Source organism: Moschus berezovskii, chromosome 2 (genome assembly GCF_049115385.1).
Source record: "Moschus berezovskii isolate FMDL1 chromosome 2, NW_MosBer_1.0, whole genome shotgun sequence".
NCBI lineage: Eukaryota > Metazoa > Chordata > Mammalia > Artiodactyla > Moschidae > Moschus > Moschus berezovskii.
The window spans coordinates 7,334,846-7,353,671 of record NC_142461.1 but is presented as its reverse complement, the minus strand read 5'-3'; the positions used below and the strand labels follow the sequence as shown (position 1 = coordinate 7,353,671).

Sequence of the window (18,826 nt, the reverse complement as noted above, 5' to 3'; positions counted from 1 at the left end):
GCGGGAAAATAAACCCTTAAAGAAAGAAAGAGCGGGCTGCGGGCAAAGGGGGAGGTAGCTCAAGAAGCCAATGAATGAGACCTAGGCTGCGGCACGTACCCCGGCCGCCCCTGTGCGCAGGCGCACGCCTAGTGATCTCGCGGGAAAGAACCGTTGCAGGTCCCGGCGTGGAGCCCAGGTAGGAGGGGAGGGAGTGGGGGGCGGGAGTGAAGTCTCGCGAGAAGAGGCGGTCGCTGTAGAGGAGCCCTCTGGCTGTGTGTGTGCGTCTGAGGAGGATCCGGCGCCGAAGCTGCGGACGGTTCGCTGAGCCCGTTAGTGTTCCTGCGGAGACTTAACGCCGGCGTCATGTCCCGGTACCTGCGCCCCCCCAACACGTCTCTCTTCGTGAGGAACGTGGCCGACGACACCAGGTAGGTACAGGGGAGGCCGCAGGCGGTCGGGGAAGACCGGTGCGGCGACGCATGGGGCCTGGGTCGGGGGGAGGGGAAGGGGTGAAGATGGCGGGTACCGCGCGGGCTTTCGGGCCCCAACTAGGCCGCGCCGCCGGCTCAACCGCCGCGTGGGAGCGAGGGCGGCGGCCGCTGATCCTCCCGGGCGGTCGCGGGAGCGCGGCCCGCGTGGCGGGGGTTTCGGCCCCCTCCCCCCCGCAGATGTGGGGGAGCCTTCCTCCCCGCTTCCTCTCATCGGTTCCAGTCTCGGGTCTCAGCCGATCTTCACCACCCATTGATTTGAAGTTAACGTTCTTTGGGGTGCACGCCCCCTCGGCCCATAAGTTGGATTTTTTTTTTTCTTTTTTAGTTAAAATTGCTTTGCAGTAAAATAACGGGATCGGGCCGGGGGGCAGTGTGGCGTAGCATTTGCTACCCTTTTTGCTGTGTTATATTTGCCTTTTTTTTTTTTCTTTTGGTGTTGGAGATGTTTGGAGAAAAGAGATGTTGAGATTAGAGATAAAAAAAAAAATTCTCCCAGTGAGAGAGTACAAAATAGTCCTTCCCCTTTTCCGGGAAATGCAGATCGCCCTTTGAAAACGGAGGTTTAGGAAGCTTCTACCATTAGGGCGTTGATAGCTAAATTGGATTAATCTGGACCGTCCCTTTGTTCTCGCCAATTCCCTTAATTGCTTGGAGATGCGGTCAGAATTTTTTGGAAGAGATGTTACCAGATTTACGGTTTCACAAGTAACCACCCTACACACACACACCATTTTGGTAGCCTTGTGTGATTTTTCTGTGTTAACTTTTAAGTAGGGAAAGTAAGCAATAGTAATTACTCTAGCTTCTAGGAAATTTTCCCCTTTATGTCGTATTGACATTTATTGAGAAATTTTATATATTTGTCTTTTATTTTTCCAACTGTATCTACCTGTTAAGTAAGTGTGTAACCCTGTCGCTAAAATTTGGGGCTAAAAAAAGTGCTTGTATTTTTCAGAATACTAGAGTTGCTTTAATTTTTTTTTTTTTTTAAATTAACAATACTTATATACAACTTAATGTTAACTACACTTTTTATGAAAAGTGAAGCTGTGGATAAAAGCAGTGAAGATTAAGTTATAATCAAGTTTCCTTAAGTGTCTTGTTTTCCTGTTGATGTAAAATACTAGTAGGTTTTATTACCAACTTCTTTATTTTCCAAAATCGTGGATTCTGGCTGTCCTTTTTCAAAAAGACATATGTTGTATATTTTGACAGTTGGCTCTCCCTGTTTGTTTCAGGTCACCCAGGAACATAGCACAGCCCCTTTCATTATTTAAGACAAAATAGAAACCTGTTTCTTACAAAGTGTTAAAAGAGTGAACATAAAAATTTGGCATCTTTTTATGATGTTTTAGGTCTGAAGATTTACGTCGGGAATTTGGTCGTTATGGTCCTATAGTTGATGTGTATGTTCCACTTGATTTCTACACTCGCCGTCCAAGAGGATTTGCATATGTTCAATATCCTTTCTTCAGATGGCTGATTAGTGAGGGGTGTTGAAGTTTGAAATTCAAGTTTTTGTAAGAGGTAACATCTAAAAAGTAGTTTTTTTGGTGTGTGTTTTTTTTTTTTGGTCTTCTAATAATGTTTTGTCTTCAATTTTTTTCTAAATTAATTCTGACTCACATTGTTCTTACTATTTCTTAAAGTTAATCCAAAAATAGTAAAATATTTAAATTCCCATTCATGCTGCTGAAACTCAAATCAATTAATGTGATTTAAATTTGAATACACTCTACCACCTCTAATGTAACTCAAATTAAAGGTTAATATGTTCTTGTGCTTAGCAATTAAAGTTTGGTATTCTTGTTTGTTAATTTGAATCACTTGATCAAAAAAACAAATTGTATAATAACAATGAGGTAAGCTTCTCTAATATTGTCCCCTAATTTGCTGTCCTCTGTTGTTACCTCAGAGAATGTAAAGCTGTACAGTTAATGGCGACCCCAAAGAGAAAGCATGAAAGAACCTTTAGAGTAGAGTTCAACACTTAAGGCAAGTAGACAAGCCAAAGACCTCTTAAGGATCAGGCTTGAAGAGAAGGGAGAGTTTGGGAAAAGAAAATATAAAGAAAAGCTGGAAGAAGGACAAGCCTAATGGGAGACAAAGCCTCGCTTTATCTACAAAAGGGGGAAAAGGTTGTTTTTCAAAGTTAAAGATAAAGCCTTCTGTCATATTTGGCCAAGCATCTCATGACAAGTCCTTCTGACAAGCACTTAAAGAGTTAAAGGTCAAGATGAAGTTGAATGATGGCCAAGATTAAAGGAGTCATACCTGATGTATCCTACAGAATAACTATTTTCCTTGTTGTTTTTTTTTTTTTCTCTCCTTTTTTTCCCTAATGTTTTGTAAGCAGTTAATTTTCAAAAGTTTTCCGGTTTGGTCTAGGGACAAAACCTGTAACTTGATTTTGTGGGCTTTTGATGTTGTGATGTGGTCTTGTATAAATGCACTCTCTTTTAGCTTGTCAAGTTAAAGTGTACCAGGATGTAATGTTGTTAAGCTTAAATTCAGCATATTTCTGTTTTGGACCAGGTGGTCAGGTGCCATAGGGTGGCAGGCAGGGCTCTTGGAGTAGCATGAGGTTCTGGAGTCAGAGCGACTCCACAGAGGCATGCTGAAAGGGGACACAGGTGCATGCACTGGGGAATACTTAGAAACTGCTCTAGTGGTCTTAGAAGGTCATATCCACTGGAGATACTATCTGTTTATAGGTTTTTAAAGGGAATGCTAGTGGCACACACATTCTTTTAATATCTGAAGTTTAGCTCTGTGAAACCTACTGGCCCTCAATGCTTTAGCACATATGATCAGTTGTCCCAGAATGAGCTGCAGAAGGCCTTATCCTTGCTATAAGCACTAATCAGGATCTATGGGAAATTGTTCCCTGGCCCAGAGTCTCGGGTGACGTTATTTCCTTCTGTGAGATCATGTTGTGACAGCAAAAGTTTGGGCTGTGTACTTAAATTCTTACTGCTCAAATTCATCGGATCTCTGGAAACTTAGCAGAGTTCTAGAGAGACTTAGGGAAAATGCCCAAAGCCACTACTCCTGCAGGGCCACTGCTCAAGGACAGTTGTGAGAATTCATTGCAAAGCTCTGTTACAGACAGGATAAGAGCTATATCTGGCTTGGTTTTTTGTTGTTTTTTTAAGTAGCAGTGTATTCTGGCTTAGAGTGTTGACCTGATTTTACCTGGTTTGGGGGTGGCCTGGGAACCAGAATCAGCAGTTTGACTCAGGAGTATGTGATACTTGAGCCAGAGAAGGGTTATTATTCAAAGGAATCTCAAGGCAAATTATAGCTATTTTTATATATATATAATCTTTCTATGGTCTTAAAATAGTTAAAAAGAAATGGTATCAGGATTTTGAAAGACGTTGAGTATAAATTTCTCCATAACTGCCTTTGCTGTTCTCTTTTTTATGTGACCCAATTCCCAACTAACCGTCTCTTAACAGGTAAGGTAGAGCCTTGCCATGGTTCATCCAACCCAGGGTTCTGTTTTTGAGGGTAGCCCCAGATGGTGATTGGCTCTCATTAATAATTTTTATGCTTCATGGTCTAAATCCTTTATTTTGTCTCAAAGTAGTATACCATTAAATGAATTTGTTCTTTTCAATTATTTTAGAGCCCGACTGCATTAGCCTGGAGGAGTGTTTGGTTATAGTATTCCAGGCTGTAAACTCCCCATCAACCTTTGTCTTTTCATGATGAAAGCCTCATGATGTAAGACTTGAGAAAACCTCTCCTTCACTACACATAATAGCCTCAGGAAAAGAGAACTGGGACCCTGCTGTGGTCTGTAAGTCCTTTCAGAAAAAAAATAGCAAACATAGTGAGACAGACCTTTTAGTCTCTGAAGTAAGAGAACATTAATATCAGTCTTGAAGGGACTATATCATTTGGGGATGTTTTTAATCAGCACTTAAGATCTGTACTCCTCTCAAATTTAAGAAATAGAAATGGACAGGTTAGAACAGTGAATTTTAATTTTAGTGCAGGATGAAAAACCCACAACCAGACCTAGCCTAGGTCCACTTCAGAAACTTCTCTGTTAAGCACTGCTCTGAATATGTGCTTGGCTTCTATTAGAATGGTGGTTTTAGGAAAGAACTAAATTTGACGAGGAGAATTTTGTAAAACTTACATTGACTGGGGAGAACAAGGCAACTTGGCCTCTCAGATCAAAAGCTGGGTACCAGCAATTCCTGCTTTGGGCTTATAAGTATTATCTTGAAATTCCCAAATTGAAAACCAGTCCCAAACCCATTTCCTCATGGGAAGCTTTATGTTTAGTGTCACGGTTAGGACTTTGTAGTCCAGGAATCTTTAGAAATGGTCTGTTATTTCTTGACAGCATGCTTTTATAGTCTGTGCATGGATGCAATGTGCTTTTGGTATAGTGATGTCTTTAGTATTGCTTGATTCTGTCTTGATAACTGCAAGTGGCTAGCATATCAGTCTTCTCAGTGTGGTATAGTAAGACAGCTACGTGAAATAATCAGTTAGATATGTCTGAAAAAATAGCAAGATTAATTTGAGGTTAATGCTTTCATTTCTTGTAAGGTATATTCTGCTTGCTTACACAAGAACTATTGGCATTTTTTTTTTTGAAACAAAAATATGAAAAACAGTTTTGGTTTTATTTTAAGAAATTTTTATTTTGGCATAAAACATAAAATTGGCATTTGTTTTTCTATTTTGTCTTTTTCTGTAAAATTCTTAAAACAGGAAAATCCTGATGGGATTACTTGGTAGTTCAGCTATAACAGACTTTATATCAGTTATAACTTTATAATATGTATTCACATGTATTTTCAAACTTACCACAAGTGCTTTAATACTGTGAAGTGTTTATAGCTGAATCAACCAACTAGTTAGTGGGGTCTTGATTTTCTAGAATAATATCGAGAGATTGCGAATTGTTCCAGACTTACCAACTGAGCTCATTCATTATCAAAGTTTGCAAAACTTCCCAAGCCCCTTAACATTTAGCACATTTGAGGATGTTCGTGATGCTGAAGATGCTTTACATAATTTGGACAGAAAGTGGATTTGTGGACGCCAAATTGAAATACAGTTTGCACAGGGGGATCGAAAGAGTAAGTATAAGTACTCTTATGTCTAATACATGTAAAACACATCATATTTAGACACTGTTTTGAGAATGCTTGTTGGAAATATTTGTGTAATATGTCTATCTGTTCAACACCGAAAACGATAGTTTGGGGGAATTCTTGAATACTTTGCAGAATTTCAAGGTAGACATAAGGATTTTGAATGCATTGATCAGAATCCCTGAAGTATGTTTGGACTCTTGAGAAAGTGGATCATTATTATGTTAGGGTATTTTTAATATACTGATTGTGTAATCGAAAGGAATAAAATTTGTAAAAGTTTTGGTTCTCTTGAGCCATTTCCCTTCCTTATAAAGATCATGATGGTATATTGAGTAATTATGTAGGTGCCTGGCTGTAGAAGTTGACAGACTGGGAAAGAGTATATAGATTAAACCTAGAATAGATGCTATTATTAGTACTTGATTTTTGTTAATACAGGCATACACCATGTGTTGGCTGCATGCTAATAAGGCAGAAGTACAGGCTTTGCAGTCAAATGGACCTGGGTTTTAATTCTGGCTTAACCATTATGTTACCTTAAGCAAGATAGTAAAAGAGAGAGATTAAAATAGTTACTGAAGAGAGGAGGATCACTTAGGTAGATACAAGCTATTGGTAATTTTCTAGTTCTTGGGTTGGATGATAGGTTCCTGGGTAGTCACTGTATTATTTATACCTTCATACACACGTACATAAAGTATACTTAAATCTGCTTCATAGGATCAAATGAGATTAATGAAAGGATTGAGGCCTGTCCAAGGATATGGGTATGTCTAAGGCATTCAGCTTCCCTCATAGCTCAGTTGGCAAAGAATCTGCCTGCAGTGCAGGAGACCCAGTTTCAATTCCTGGGTCGGGAAGATCCCCTGGAGAAGGAAATGGCAACCTACTCCAGTATTCTTGCCTGGAGAATCCCATGGACAGAGGAGCCTGGCAGGCCACAGTCCATGGGGTCACAAGAGTCAAGACAGGAGTTCAGTGACTAAACCACCACCAAGGCATTCAGCAAGTGTTAGTTTTCTTTGTCATGGTTTCTCAGAACTATATAACTAAATGTATGTTGTTGCATTTTGACACTACATATTGTTCATAGGCCACCATTAAGTATTTTGTCATTGTTAATTGTGTTCCAGATGAATGGAAACCATGGTGAGATTGTTCCAAATTAGCATGTGGTTCAAAAGTCATTTGTGTTTTAATTCGGAATTTTAAAATTATTTTCCTGATGTTGAAGTAGTTGGCAAAACCATCTCCTAATAGCCTTGCTTGAAAATAAATACCTTTTCCAAGATATTCACAGTTAGCCTTGACACAGATTTGGGGGCAAAAGGGAAAGTGATACAGGAAATTTTCCTATAATTTGAAGGCTTAAATACTACTACATTTTTTATGTTTGTAAATGTTTCCCTTCTCTGTTTCATAGCTCCAAATCAGATGAAAGCCAAGGAGGGGAGGAATGTGTACAGTTCTTCACGCTATGATGATTATGACAGATACAGACGTTCTAGAAGCCGAAGTTATGACAGAAGAAGATCAAGAAGTCGGTCCTTCGATTACAACTATAGAAGATCTTATAGTCCTAGAAAGTAAGTGATGTGTACCACAGTGATCTGTTAGAAAAACTGTTAGTCTTTAATTTTTTTTTAATCTTTTTGTATACTTTTTAATTATGTATATTGTATGCTTCATTGAGACTTAAAATATTTTTACTACTTTATTTTTTAAAGTTTTATGGTTCGCTTTTTTAATTAGAAACATAAATAGACATGTGTCACTGTTTGCTTTTTCTGATGTACTTTTTAGCAGTAGACCGACTGGAAGACCACGGCGTAGCAGAAGCCATTCCGACAATGATAGGTAAATAACTTTGCTTTGAAAAAGCCTATACATTTTTCAATTTCAGAGTGAACTTTTGCTCTAAAAACAAATTTGATTAATATAGAATCTAATTTTTACTCTAATTGTATTTCTCCTCTGTTTTGAAAGATTCAAACACCGAAATCGATCTTTTTCAAGATCTAAATCCAATTCAAGATCACGGTCCAAGTCCCAGCCCAAGAAAGAAATGAAGGCTAAATCACGTTCTAGGTCTGCATCTCACACCAAAACTAGAGGCACCTCTAAAACAGATTCCAAAACACATTATAAGTCTGGCTCAAGATATGAAAAGGAATCAAGGAAAAAAGAACCACCTAGATCCAAATCTCAGTCAAGATCACAGTCTAGGTCTAGGTCAAAATCTAGGTCAAGGTCTTGGACTAGTCCTAAGTCCAGTGGCCACTGATAGTATAAACCATGATATTTTTAGGCATGTGTCATTCATTTACTCATAGTTTGGTTTACTTAAATTATCAGGAATACAATGTTGCAATGATGCTTAAAAACACTTGTCAGTTTTCCCTGTACCAGGCAATGGTTATAATTAAAATGATATGCTGTTGAGAAGCCACTCTTAAGAGTCCAGTTTGTTTAATGTTATGGGCAGCTACCAATTCGTGGTGTCTCTGTATATTTTTGTAAAGATTCTCATTTTTTATGCTTGAAGTATTGGTGAAAAGATGTTGGTTGACCATAATTTGCAACATTGTCTTATTAAAAATAAACTTTCATATCCATATTTGGTAGAACTGTTAACCTAGAAATGTAGCTTGCTAATAAGATAGAATGATAAAAAAGTGGAGTTGCAGCCTCAGTACAACACTGACCTACCAGACACATTTAGGTTCAGGGTGGACCTTTTTGTCTTGTCAAGATGTCTAGGCCCGTGATGATAATTTATGGCACAGTGTGGAATAGTTTTTTTGTTAACCCCCACTGTCTTGGGAAATGGCAACTGGGTTAAGTAGCATTTTCAGGCAGATTGTTTGATTGAAACAAGGAGCCTTCACTTTCCTGGTTTCTATGAAGATTTGGAACCATAAAAACATGGAAAAACTCACCTTAAAATTTGGGCAGGTTGATAGTGGCAAATAATTTTAAGGGGAAAAGAATGCTCTTATGTAGTTACTCTAAACTTTAAGGAGCGTTGTTAACCATAATATTGCATAGTTTTCTTAATGCTGTTAAAAGCAAGTAAAGTGTTTCAAAGGAAAAGGTTTTGTTTGTGAGTGTGCATAGTGTAAAAGGACTGAATTTTGATGCTTATAGCACTTGGTGTGTGCATTTGTATCAAAATGTGCCCATCTCTTTATGAAGGAAGCTTGTTCTTCACACCTCAGTTTATTTAACGTGAGGCAAGTTAAGAAAAAAACACTCCCATTCTAAGTGATTCTCTGGTGCCATGAGATTTAAAATAACTTTGGAAAAAATTAATTTCAAGAAAGTCACATCTCTTGAGTTTTTGATTGATTATCAGTGTAGTACCTGATAAAAATAAGAAAATAATACCCTACTCTTCATAAAAGTTTCTAACATCTCTCTGTGAGATCATGTGGGGGCAATAAAAAGTGACTTGATACGTCCAGTCTCATTTCAGAGTAAAAGCTAGCATCTTTAAAATTTTAGATTGCTTACTTACAGGCATAAGTAAGAAATGTTGTGGGGAAACTATCCCTTTTAGAGGATTACTTTTTTCAGTTTTGGTTTTAGAGATCTAGGCCTTCTTGCCTGTAAAGAACAAAAGGTGGTTTTTAAATACTGTTTGTGGAATGTGTTTAAAGGATTGATTCTAGAACCTTTGTATATTTGATAGTATTTCTAACTCATTTCTTTACTGTTTGCAGTTAATGTTCATGTTCTGCTATGCAATCATTTATATGCACGTTTCTTTAATTTTTTTAGATTTTCCTGGATGTATAGTTTAAACAAAAAGTCTATTTAAAACTGTAGCAGTAGTTTGCAGTTCTAGCAAAGAGGAAAGTTGTGGGGTTAAACTTTGTATTTTCTTTCTTATAGAAGCTTCTAAAAAGGTATTTTTATATGTTCTTTTTAACAAATATTGTGTACAACCTTTAAAACATCAATGTTTGGATCAAAACAAGACCCAGCTTATTTTCTGCTTGCTGTAAATTAAGCAAACATGCTATAATAAAAACAAAATGAAGGAAATAATGATTAACTGGAATTATTATAGTTTTGAATGAGATTCTAAAATAACAGTGGAAACAATTCTTTGTAGATTTAGGAGTATTTTAAATCAGTGTTGCACTAGGCACAACTTTTACTTTGGAAATGATAGAACTTGCCAGAAAGGTACATCTTTTACATAGTACTTAAAATTTCCTATGTAATTTCAAAAGTTGTTTCATGATTGCATATTAAACCCCTTGGGTTAAATAACTTAGGTTACTTGTATTAAGATATGCATTAAAGTGAAGTTTGAGTCAGATTTTTAAGTTTATATTTTCATTATTAGATGGACCAATAATTCTACTTGTCCCCATCCTAACAAGGTGGATTGGCCTTATGTTTATGGCATGATTTAAAATATTTTTGCGTTCAGTGTTGGTGAGCACTTAATGTTAAGTGATAATCACTGTGGGGAACTTGGTTTAGGTGTTTTGTGATCTGAGTTCTAGCTTTATAATGAAAACAAGTATAACTGATATTTATTATGATGTGCCAGACACTGTTCTAAAGTTTTATGTATTAACTCATTTACTCATCATGAACCCTGTAAGAAAGATACTTTTATTTTCTCCATGTCACATATGATGATAAACTGAGACACAAAGAAAAAGCTATAAAAGGCAGATCCAGGATTTGAGCTCAGGCCTGATCCTTAGATGATTTTTTTTTTTTTTTTAGTGGACTATAAAGAAAGTAGATAACCCATTGAAATTGTTCTCAGTCCAAATAGAATTAGAAGGCCTGATGTTTTCGGTTTTTTATGTGTCACTTATTTTTAGATTTTCTTGAGAACGTTATTTCTGAAGTGACATACTTAACATGGCTTCAAAGGGAATATTTTATAGTTGAACCCATGATTGGGATCCTACTGATACTTGAGGATCCCTATAGAGGGCTTTAATGTTGGGTTACATAGTTGCATAGTTATTGAGTATGTACTGTGTGTCTGGCACAACCCAGTATTGAAGTAGAACATATCAAGACTCAAGTGAGAGCTGACAGTTCACCTCGCTTTTTACTTAAGATCTCTCTGCATTTTTTTTGAAGCCAAGTAAACAAGAAGAAAATAATGACATAATGCTTAAGAAAGGAAAGGTGCTACATAGAGTATGAGCTCTTAATTTAAACCCAGGAAAAAGACCTGGGAACTATTATACTATTCTCTTGCAAATTTGGCCCTGTAAGCTGCTACATCCAGTTCAACTAACAAAATCCTGTATACCACAGAGAAGAATAAAGAAAAACCAAACTGACAAACATCCTTCTTTTATTTAAGACCAAACTGCAGCTGGAATACCCAGTACAGTTCTGCTTACTACACTTCAAGAAAGATCTGAGAAAGCGGAAAAAGAACCAAAGAAGGGCAGTTCAAGCGACCAAAGGGTGGGTGGAAGGTGCTGCAGTATGAATACTGTATGAATATTTTGACTCTGGTCTGAAAAGATAAAAGAATGTTATGGAAACTACATGGAATATTTGAAGTCCCTTCAAGTTTGAAAGTAAGCATTTTAGGACAAATAAAAGGAAATTCAACTTTGTACTTGTGGAAACTAATCCCTAAATCTCAATAGGTTTATACTGATTCATGGGTAACAGGTCCATGTTAAATGATTGGAAACTAGGATGTCTGAATATCAAGGAAGACAGCCATAGTCTCTTACAGTGCCTCTATTGGTCTGTCTCAAAGTGAATTGGGTGAGAAAAGGTATGGTCCAGTATAAACTTGGTTATCTCTTAAAGTCAGTTCTATTTTTGCTATTGGGAAATCTTGCCTTTGTTTATTATTCCAGTGCCAGTGTTTTCTGCTAATGCTTTGCTTTGTTGGCATCTGAGTTTCCTTACTTGTATGCCATATGTGGTTTACATCTTCCTTAAACACGCTCCCTCGTAAATTCCAATTATGATACTTGACATCCAGCTAAGAGGGTCCATCTCTTCTCACCTCTTTCCTAGTCAGTATATATAGCAAACATTTACTGAGCCCTTAGTATGCCCCCAAAATTGTACTGGGTAATTGGGGAGAAAAACAGATAAAACTCACTTATTCAATAAATGTCTACTGAGCACAATCTAGTGAGTCATTGCAGTGTGGCCTCATTGTCTTGTTTGAGGTGTATTATAACAATATTTTACACCATTTATATCCTATGTAATTATAAAATCCGATATACTATCAAAGAAGCAATTTTGTGGTTATTTGCCATTTAAAAGTATCCAGTATTTGTTTGCATCCCATTAATACAAATAATGAAAAAATGATTTGTTTTAATCTGTAATAAACTGATTTATTGTGCAGTGACTGTAATATACTAGAGTTATATTTAATTGTTAACTCTGCCTCCTCAAACACATATTAGGCAACAATCCCCAAAATAAGTATTTAACTTTGCATCAGATGTAAAGGAGACTCTGGGTGCTATAATTATTTTGAGGCAGACAGAGCAATTCCCAGCTGATTTAGTATGTTCTGTAATTGAGAAAATGTTCACCAAATTATACTTTTTAGTGATTTACATGTACATTTTATAGGGGACATGTTCTGTGTATAGTGAATAAATAACTTTTGTAGTATCACAAAATGTTTTGGATTCCTTAGTTCCTCATTAGGATGTGCAGTTTACCTATACATTGATTTCATCACTTGCATATTATGTCTTATTTCTGCTGCATTTAAAACTTTTTATCTGAAATTATTCACCTAAAAATACAGAAGTGTTTAAGCCTTTATAAGATTTTGAAAATCTTATAATTCTGTATAGCAGAATACATCTAAGGGAGATGTGAAATGGAGGTTATTTTTACCCCTGCTTCATTTTTTAATATTTCAAACTTGCACAAGACCACACAGCAAGTAAGTGGCAGATACTAGTGTCCATGGTTTTTCATTTGGTTCATCTTTTTAGTCAAATGGGTAAATTTATTAACAATACAATTAATACAATGGAATCTAGAATTCACTTGCTAGATTTAATAGATTTGTGAAAATAATTAGTTTTTTGTAACTTGGATGAAAAAGAGGTTAAATGTAATCCAAGATCAGCTGTTGACAGCAGCTGTCACTTTCCAGTCTAGCTTTCCAAATTTCAATCACATTGTATTGCATTTTGAACATTCTTGTTTACAAAATCCTGAGATATTTTGAAGTGGGAAGGCTGTGAACTTGAACAGCACAGTGGTAGCTCAGGAGTTCAACTAAGGTCTATCAAAGCTTTTTACACCTACCTGGAGTCCCAGGTGTGACTGTCCTCATTGGTAAATGAAGTCAGCAACCTATTCACAACTACAGTTAGCTATCTGTAAAACAGCTAGCTGCTATGGAAAAGGTTCCTTTTGGGTTTTCCCTTTGTCCCTCCGTTAGCAGTGTTGGTTATGTTCATTGTGTTGTTCTCTGTATTCCTAACAGTTGTTTCACCCTTATGTTAAAGATGGGATTCTTTTAATATTTGGCCTAAAAAGCAAGGTGTGTAAATTGATTTTATTGATAATTGACAGAGTAGTTTGTAAAGAAGTAAAAGGCCTTTTTGTGTCTAGTTTTTTGTAGAGCACATCTCTGAATGCTAGATAATGAAATAATAAAACTGGTCAAGGATCCAAAAAATCTTGAATTTTTTTTTTTTTTTTTTTTAGGTTTAGCTCTGCCTGACAGATTTGTGACTGGGTAGGCTTTCCTCATTTGTGTAAGAGGTTGGAGATGTACTTTATCCCACTTATTTTACAAAATAATTGCCTATGAGAATACAGTTAAAGAAACACTAGAAAATTTACCCAAAACCCTTTGGTTTTTTCCATCTTGTGCTTGCTTCTGGGATAAAGAGAGCTTCAGTGTAAAGATAGGTTAGAGACTGAAGATTCTATCAAACTGTATATGCTGCCATCAAAGAGGACAGATTTAAATTAACACTGACAAGGCTCATGCTTTTGCTGACTGCAGCCCTACAAGATAGATGAGCTCTAAACTTTTTGGTTCTTAGAACAATTTGGGAAATTGATGTCAACATACTTCTTGTAGGCTAAACATAACTTTGTATCTAAGGTATAGTTACCCTTAGCTATTAAAATTTTTGCAGTGAAGAACATTTTTTACCACTTGTCAATTCCAAGCCAAAAATTCTAGAATATATATTTATATGTATACATCAAAACCTAACTTAATGCCTGGGATAAGGATTGTTCAATCCAGTGGAATTCCAGCATGGTACAAAAGAGAAGTTGGCAGTTCTTGGCATTATTGCTAATAGAAATTACACTGGGATACACAGAAGAAAAGTGACAACTCAAATATTAATTTGCTCCAAATCAGTTACTTCCTACAGTTTGCATGAGAAAATACAGCCTGGCCCTGGGCATCACAGCTTGCTTAGTGTAGAACTTTAAGCTACGCTATGTTTTGGAATGTATTAGAAAGCCAGTTGTAGTTCTTTCTCCCCTAAGGTCCTCTTGTGAAAAATATATATGTTAACAAATAGGTAACACAAATGTTCCTGTCAATTTGAGTAATTCTAATTTTTCTACAAACCTAAGCCATCTTAGGCAATTAAACCTGCTTTACTTTACTGATATGAAATAAATTCAAAAGCTGTATGTAAGTTCCTGAAATATTCTGTGGCCTTTTACTGTTAGCTTTAGCCCTGCTGTAAAGAGGAAGTCAGTTGCTTTTTTAATGTATAGCTGCTAATCCAAAAGTCTTTATCAGCAAATGGGTTGCCTCTTAAAACCAGTGGTTCTGTTGTATTTCAGTGGGGTTAACTATGCAAATAGGTAGTCATAACAACTTCTATACAATAAAAACAAGCCAGTGGGGAAGAAACAATTTTATTTTGTAATTTCATGCTTTGAATTCATGTATGTACATTAAGTACTATATAAAACTTGTTTTTAGGATATCATCATTTGACTTGGACAATACTATCTCAGCTCAATTTATCTGGAGAAACAATTTAGCCATTCTGCTTAAAAGTATAAAAAAAGCTGCCAAATTAGAAAATAGATCCCCTCCCATACACACTCTTTACTTTTACTACTGGGATGGCTGTTTTAATTAGCATGTTTAAGCAAAACATGTTATCAAGGTATTATGTAAGAAATTGCATCTTTTGCAATAAGTTGGTCCCCTGGGTTGCACCTGTTGACAAAAAAAATACACTGACGTTGTACACTATACTCATAGGTTACACAAGTTGTTGAAAGCCAAAAGGAATCTTTAAGGTTGGAGGGACTGCTTAATAGTTAATCTTTGGGTTTAAGGAAAAAAAATAACCCCATACTGCATTTCACATCTCAAAAATAGCAAGTGTTTTAGCAGCTTAAAACCTTTTCAGTTACATAAAACTTCTTACACTAGGATTTACTTTGAAATACAGTTTACAGCAAGATCAATTATACATACACTGGCACTTCAGCACAAGGGCAAAATTTAAAAACAGGTTTTGTTTTTTTTTTGACCCTTAAAATTAGGCCATAGTATAAAAGAGTCCATGTCTTACATTCAGTAAATTTGTACTAAAATATTCTATTTTTGTAGGATAAATGCCAACAAAACTTTACATATGCTACAATTTTACTACATATATTTACATGGCTCTTTCCTAGGTATGTAGAACTTTCACATTATACAGCTCCCAACTTTTAAAAAACCTTTGCAGGGATGATTTAAAGCCATACCACTGTCAGAACAGCTTGTGCAGTGCCATCATACAAAAATGTATTTTGAAAGCTACTCTGAACACCAAATACTGTTTTCTATAAAAAATGGTTTTGGTGCATTTGTTGGCAGACACCTATCCACTGCACATAACAGGGCCAATGGGGTATATTTGTTTCATTCTAAATAGCCCCTAGTGCCCTTTGCACATTCACCACCATACAGTTCATTAAAATACAACTATTCTCTTAAAAAAAAGTTCACATTTCTTTAGGCAGTGCATCAGGTTGTCATACTACTGGTTTAGGACAAGAACATCTCAAAGATTCAAATAGTTTTCAATCCCTGTATGTCTTTAACTGGATGCTTACAATTTAACAAGTCAATCTGCTGACCCATGAAATGATGATCTTTAGTTTTTTCCCCCAACAAGCAATATAAAAAGTTGATTCCTTTACCATTCCCCAAATCAAAACTTGAATGGTTGAGAACACTACTAAAAAGATCAAATACAATTATCCATAATTCAGTTATTTTAAACTGTACTGATTCTACCATCACAGTGCACATAAAACAATTAAGATGAAGTCTAATTATATTCTCTATGTTAATCAGTTTTACAGATTAATTCCCTAGTGAATTTGGTCTGAAACAATTGCCAGTTATCCTTAAGTATGACTTAAGTTTAACTGTTAGTACTTTATCTCATTTTATACCTGTACTTTCAGTAATGTTTTCAGTTGAAATGTCATCATCTCTTTATCGGAAGGATTGAAGGAACCGGGAACCCAGTGGCTTGGTGGTTTAGGAAGAACACTTGGTGACGGTGGTTCACTGAATTTGGCCCCTGCATAGTTCTCATTAGTTTGAGACTTAAAAAGTAAGGTGGGACTTGATAAGCTAGAGTTCCAGTTTGGATTGTGTGGAAAATTTTTGTTCTTCCCCCCATTTTGCATGGCCTGCCATGCAGCTGATGATGAATTATAAGTATGTCCTCTTTCCTTTTTCTTGTGAACAATCTTCATCTGGGAATTCTGATCCTTGGTCTTCTGTCTACTAAGCTGCTGTTGGTTCTTACTAACATTTCTAGTTTGAGGGGCTGGAATGTTATACCTCTCTCCACCACCCATCTTCAGCTTCTTTGTCACCTGTGAGTGGAAACAAAATACTGAGTGAAATTCCACAAAGTAGTACAAAACTTCAGTGGCCCCAATTTGTAACTCCAAATATCTTGACGAAGACTCATGCATGTGCTATTCAGCTTCTTTAGCTTCACTATACTGTTCACACTTAATTACATGTACAGCCTTTACTACCTTCCTAAGAAACAAATGAGTTTACCAACAAATCTAAACAATACTGCATTTAAAAACAATCAGTTTAGGATGTGCCGTGTGCATGCTCAGTCATATCCGACCTTTTGCAATCCCATGGGCTGTAGCCCGCCAGGCTCGTCTGTCCATGTAATTCTCCAGCAAAGAACACTGGAGTGGGTTTCCATTTCCTCCACCAGGGGATCTTCCTGACCCTGGGATCTAACCCGGGTCTCCTGCGTTGGCGGGTGGTTTCTTTATCATGGAGTCACCTGGGAAGCTCTAATTTAGAATGAGTTCATCATAAAATGTCTGCCCCATTACAACCGTAAGTTTTTGGTACCTTTCAGTCTGCTTTTCCGATTGCAGGATTTCCACTACCTGTCCTCTTCCTTGCTGCCACGCCCAGGATAATAGATGTTGCTTTCTGACAGATCCTTTCCTTTGTCTCAATACAGAAGTTTTCATGGGCCGATCTGCTGAGTTCAGCCTAGGAGCTGAGGCCAACATCTGAGTCTCCTCAGCACACAAGTTTGAGAGAAGTCTTAGCTAGAAAAGCAACGATTTCTTCATTATTTCAATTTAAAAAACAGAGAAAGTGATCTGTATTTACTCCAGAAAAAATTTTAAGAATGGCTACTTACTGAACAAAAAAGAAAATAATGGCTCACATGGATTTAGTGACCAAAATGTTGTAAAACCATGGAAACGTTAGCCTCTACAGTCATGCCAAGAAATGGGCTTAAAATTTGTTTCCTAAAAATACCGTGTTTTTAAAGTCCCACCAGAATTTCCCAATCTTTAGACATATCACGTATCTGTTTTAGCAGAGCCTCCTCTCCCAACGTGTTTACGTCACGCAGCGTTTCCTTTGGTTATGAACTCTTGACTCCTCCCCGCTTTAAAATAAGTTTCACAAGCCATAACAAGCAGTCAGTTTCCCATCTTAAATATATAAAAACAACCACTATTATAAACATTAAACATTCGAGATTCCACTTAATAGCCCAAGAAACCAAGTTTCCAATCAAGAAGCTCTTATCGAAACGGTGAGAGGCCCTTCCAGACTGTTTCAACAGCCCTAAAGAAATTAGTTCCCAGACCCTGAGTCATTCCCAAAGCGAGCCCGGAAAGTTCGGGTCTTCCGCGACGGGGCTGGGCTTCCACGTCGCTCGGCGTTCCTCGAGCCCGACTCGGGAACCCGCTCCTCCGGGCCGCCCGCGCCCCGCCGGCCTCGGATCTCGCCTCCTTCCCCCAACAATAGGGAGCGCCGCCGCCAACATGGCCGCACGCGTCGCGCCGCCGCCACTCACCGACTTCAAGCCCGGGACTACGGCGGCGGCGGCTTCTGCTCGGCTTCGAAGCCCCCCTCCCCTTCCAGGGAGAGACGAGGCACGGAACGGGCGAAGCCCACGAACACGGACGAGCTAGCTGCTGGCCACCTCAACGTCTCAACCGACCTCCTCCTCCAGTCTCTACCGACAAAATGGAGGCGGCGGCGAGCGCTGAAGCGGGGCCGGGAGACGAGGCGGCCAATCAAAACACGCTTTAGCGCGACCCGGCCAATGATACGCGGGCCACCGCCTGTTGCTGGGGCCCGACGGGGCCGAGGGAGGGGAGTTGGCTGCGGCCGAAGGTTTGAAATCCTCCGTGAGAGGAGCATGTCGGGAATAACCGCCGCGGGCCCGGTGGCCGGCCCTCCGCAGGCCCCCGGGTGCCGCTGTCCTCTCCCGGGGGCGCCCGCCCGGCCGGCGCGGTACCCAAGGACGCGGTCAGCGCCAGCCGCGCACGGCGCCTGCGAGCCCCGCGCGCGCCGGCCGCCGGGGCAGGGACGTGAGCGGCTCGCCCGGATCGCGGCTGATACCGGGGCTGCCCGTGCGCGGGTCCCGCGGCCCTGGGAACCCGGGGGTCCCCCGCCGTGGGGCGTCACTGGAGGGGGCGTTGAGTTCCCGAGTGAAGTTCACCCAGCCGCGTAACCAGCCTCTTACGATGCAAGATACTCCAACTTGCTTCCCGAGGCCGGCCCTTGGCCACTAAGTCCTGACACTTCGACTGTGTTCCCCTGTCAAGGAGATTGCTTTGCAGCTCCCCCAGCTTGCGGTTCCCTCGCGTCCTCCCTACCCGCAGCCTCGAAATTCTTGAGAAGTTGCCTCCTCTGTGAAGAGGGTTCCGACACGTGTGCGGATCAAGTTAATCAGTTCCTCTTTT

The 18,826-nt window shown here is 38.7% G+C and overlaps 2 protein-coding genes across 8 annotated transcripts; one reads left to right on the top strand and one right to left on the bottom strand.

The window, feature by feature from the left end:
* The first annotated feature begins 213 nt into the window (after nucleotides 1-213).
* Nucleotides 214-11,845, top strand: SRSF10 (serine and arginine rich splicing factor 10). 6 transcript variants are annotated; one of them, XM_055397470.2, is made up of 7 exons: nucleotides 214-410; nucleotides 1,829-1,933; nucleotides 5,475-5,578; nucleotides 7,020-7,182; nucleotides 7,400-7,453; nucleotides 7,583-7,684; nucleotides 10,941-11,845. In XM_055397470.2, the coding sequence occupies exons 1-7, from the start codon at nucleotides 346-348 to the stop codon at nucleotides 10,999-11,001; spliced, it is 654 nt and encodes a 217-aa protein (XP_055253445.1). In that variant the 5' UTR covers nucleotides 214-345; the 3' UTR covers nucleotides 11,002-11,845. The 6 variants fall into 6 exon arrangements, with proteins under 6 accessions (XP_055253445.1, XP_088699626.1, XP_088699622.1 ...); XM_088843500.1 differs by lacking the exon at nucleotides 10,941-11,845 and having other exon boundaries at nucleotides 217-410; nucleotides 1,829-1,935; nucleotides 5,477-5,578; nucleotides 7,403-7,453; nucleotides 7,583-10,934; XM_088843496.1 differs by lacking the exon at nucleotides 10,941-11,845 and having other exon boundaries at nucleotides 217-410; nucleotides 1,829-1,935; nucleotides 5,477-5,578; nucleotides 7,583-10,934.
* A 2,615-nt stretch (nucleotides 11,846-14,460) lies between these two features.
* On the bottom strand, nucleotides 14,461-18,107 carry PNRC2 (proline rich nuclear receptor coactivator 2). Of its 2 annotated transcripts, XM_088843510.1 has the most exons (3): nucleotides 17,932-18,107; nucleotides 16,962-17,167; nucleotides 14,461-16,453 (listed from the first exon to the last, which is right to left on the bottom strand). In XM_088843510.1, exon 3 carries the CDS (start codon nucleotides 16,433-16,435, stop codon nucleotides 16,016-16,018), a length of 420 nt encoding a protein of 139 aa, XP_088699636.1. In that variant the 5' UTR covers nucleotides 16,436-16,453; nucleotides 16,962-17,167; nucleotides 17,932-18,107; the 3' UTR covers nucleotides 14,461-16,015. The 2 variants fall into 2 exon arrangements, with proteins under 2 accessions (XP_088699636.1, XP_088699635.1); XM_088843509.1 differs by lacking the exons at nucleotides 16,962-17,167; nucleotides 17,932-18,107 and adding an exon at nucleotides 16,723-16,952.
* Between the last annotated feature and the right edge of the window lie 719 nt (nucleotides 18,108-18,826).

Excerpts from the sequence above, each read along its gene's own strand:
- PNRC2 (XM_088843509.1), bottom strand. The coding sequence starts at position 16,806 with ATGGAAACCCACTCCAGTGTTCTTTGCTGGAGAATTACATGGACAGAC. Across the intron at positions 16,454-16,722 it reads AGCCCATGGGATTGCAAAAG|GTGACAAAGAAGCTGAAGAT; the intron begins GTCGGATATGAC and ends TTCCACTCACAG.
- SRSF10 (XM_088843496.1), top strand. The coding sequence starts at position 346 with ATGTCCCGGTACCTGCGCCCCCCCAACACGTCTCTCTTCGTGAGGAAC. Across the intron at positions 411-1,828 it reads AACGTGGCCGACGACACCAG|GTCTGAAGATTTACGTCGGG; the intron begins GTAGGTACAGGG and ends ATGATGTTTTAG. Across the intron at positions 5,579-7,019 it reads TGCACAGGGGGATCGAAAGA|CTCCAAATCAGATGAAAGCC; the intron begins GTAAGTATAAGT and ends TCTGTTTCATAG.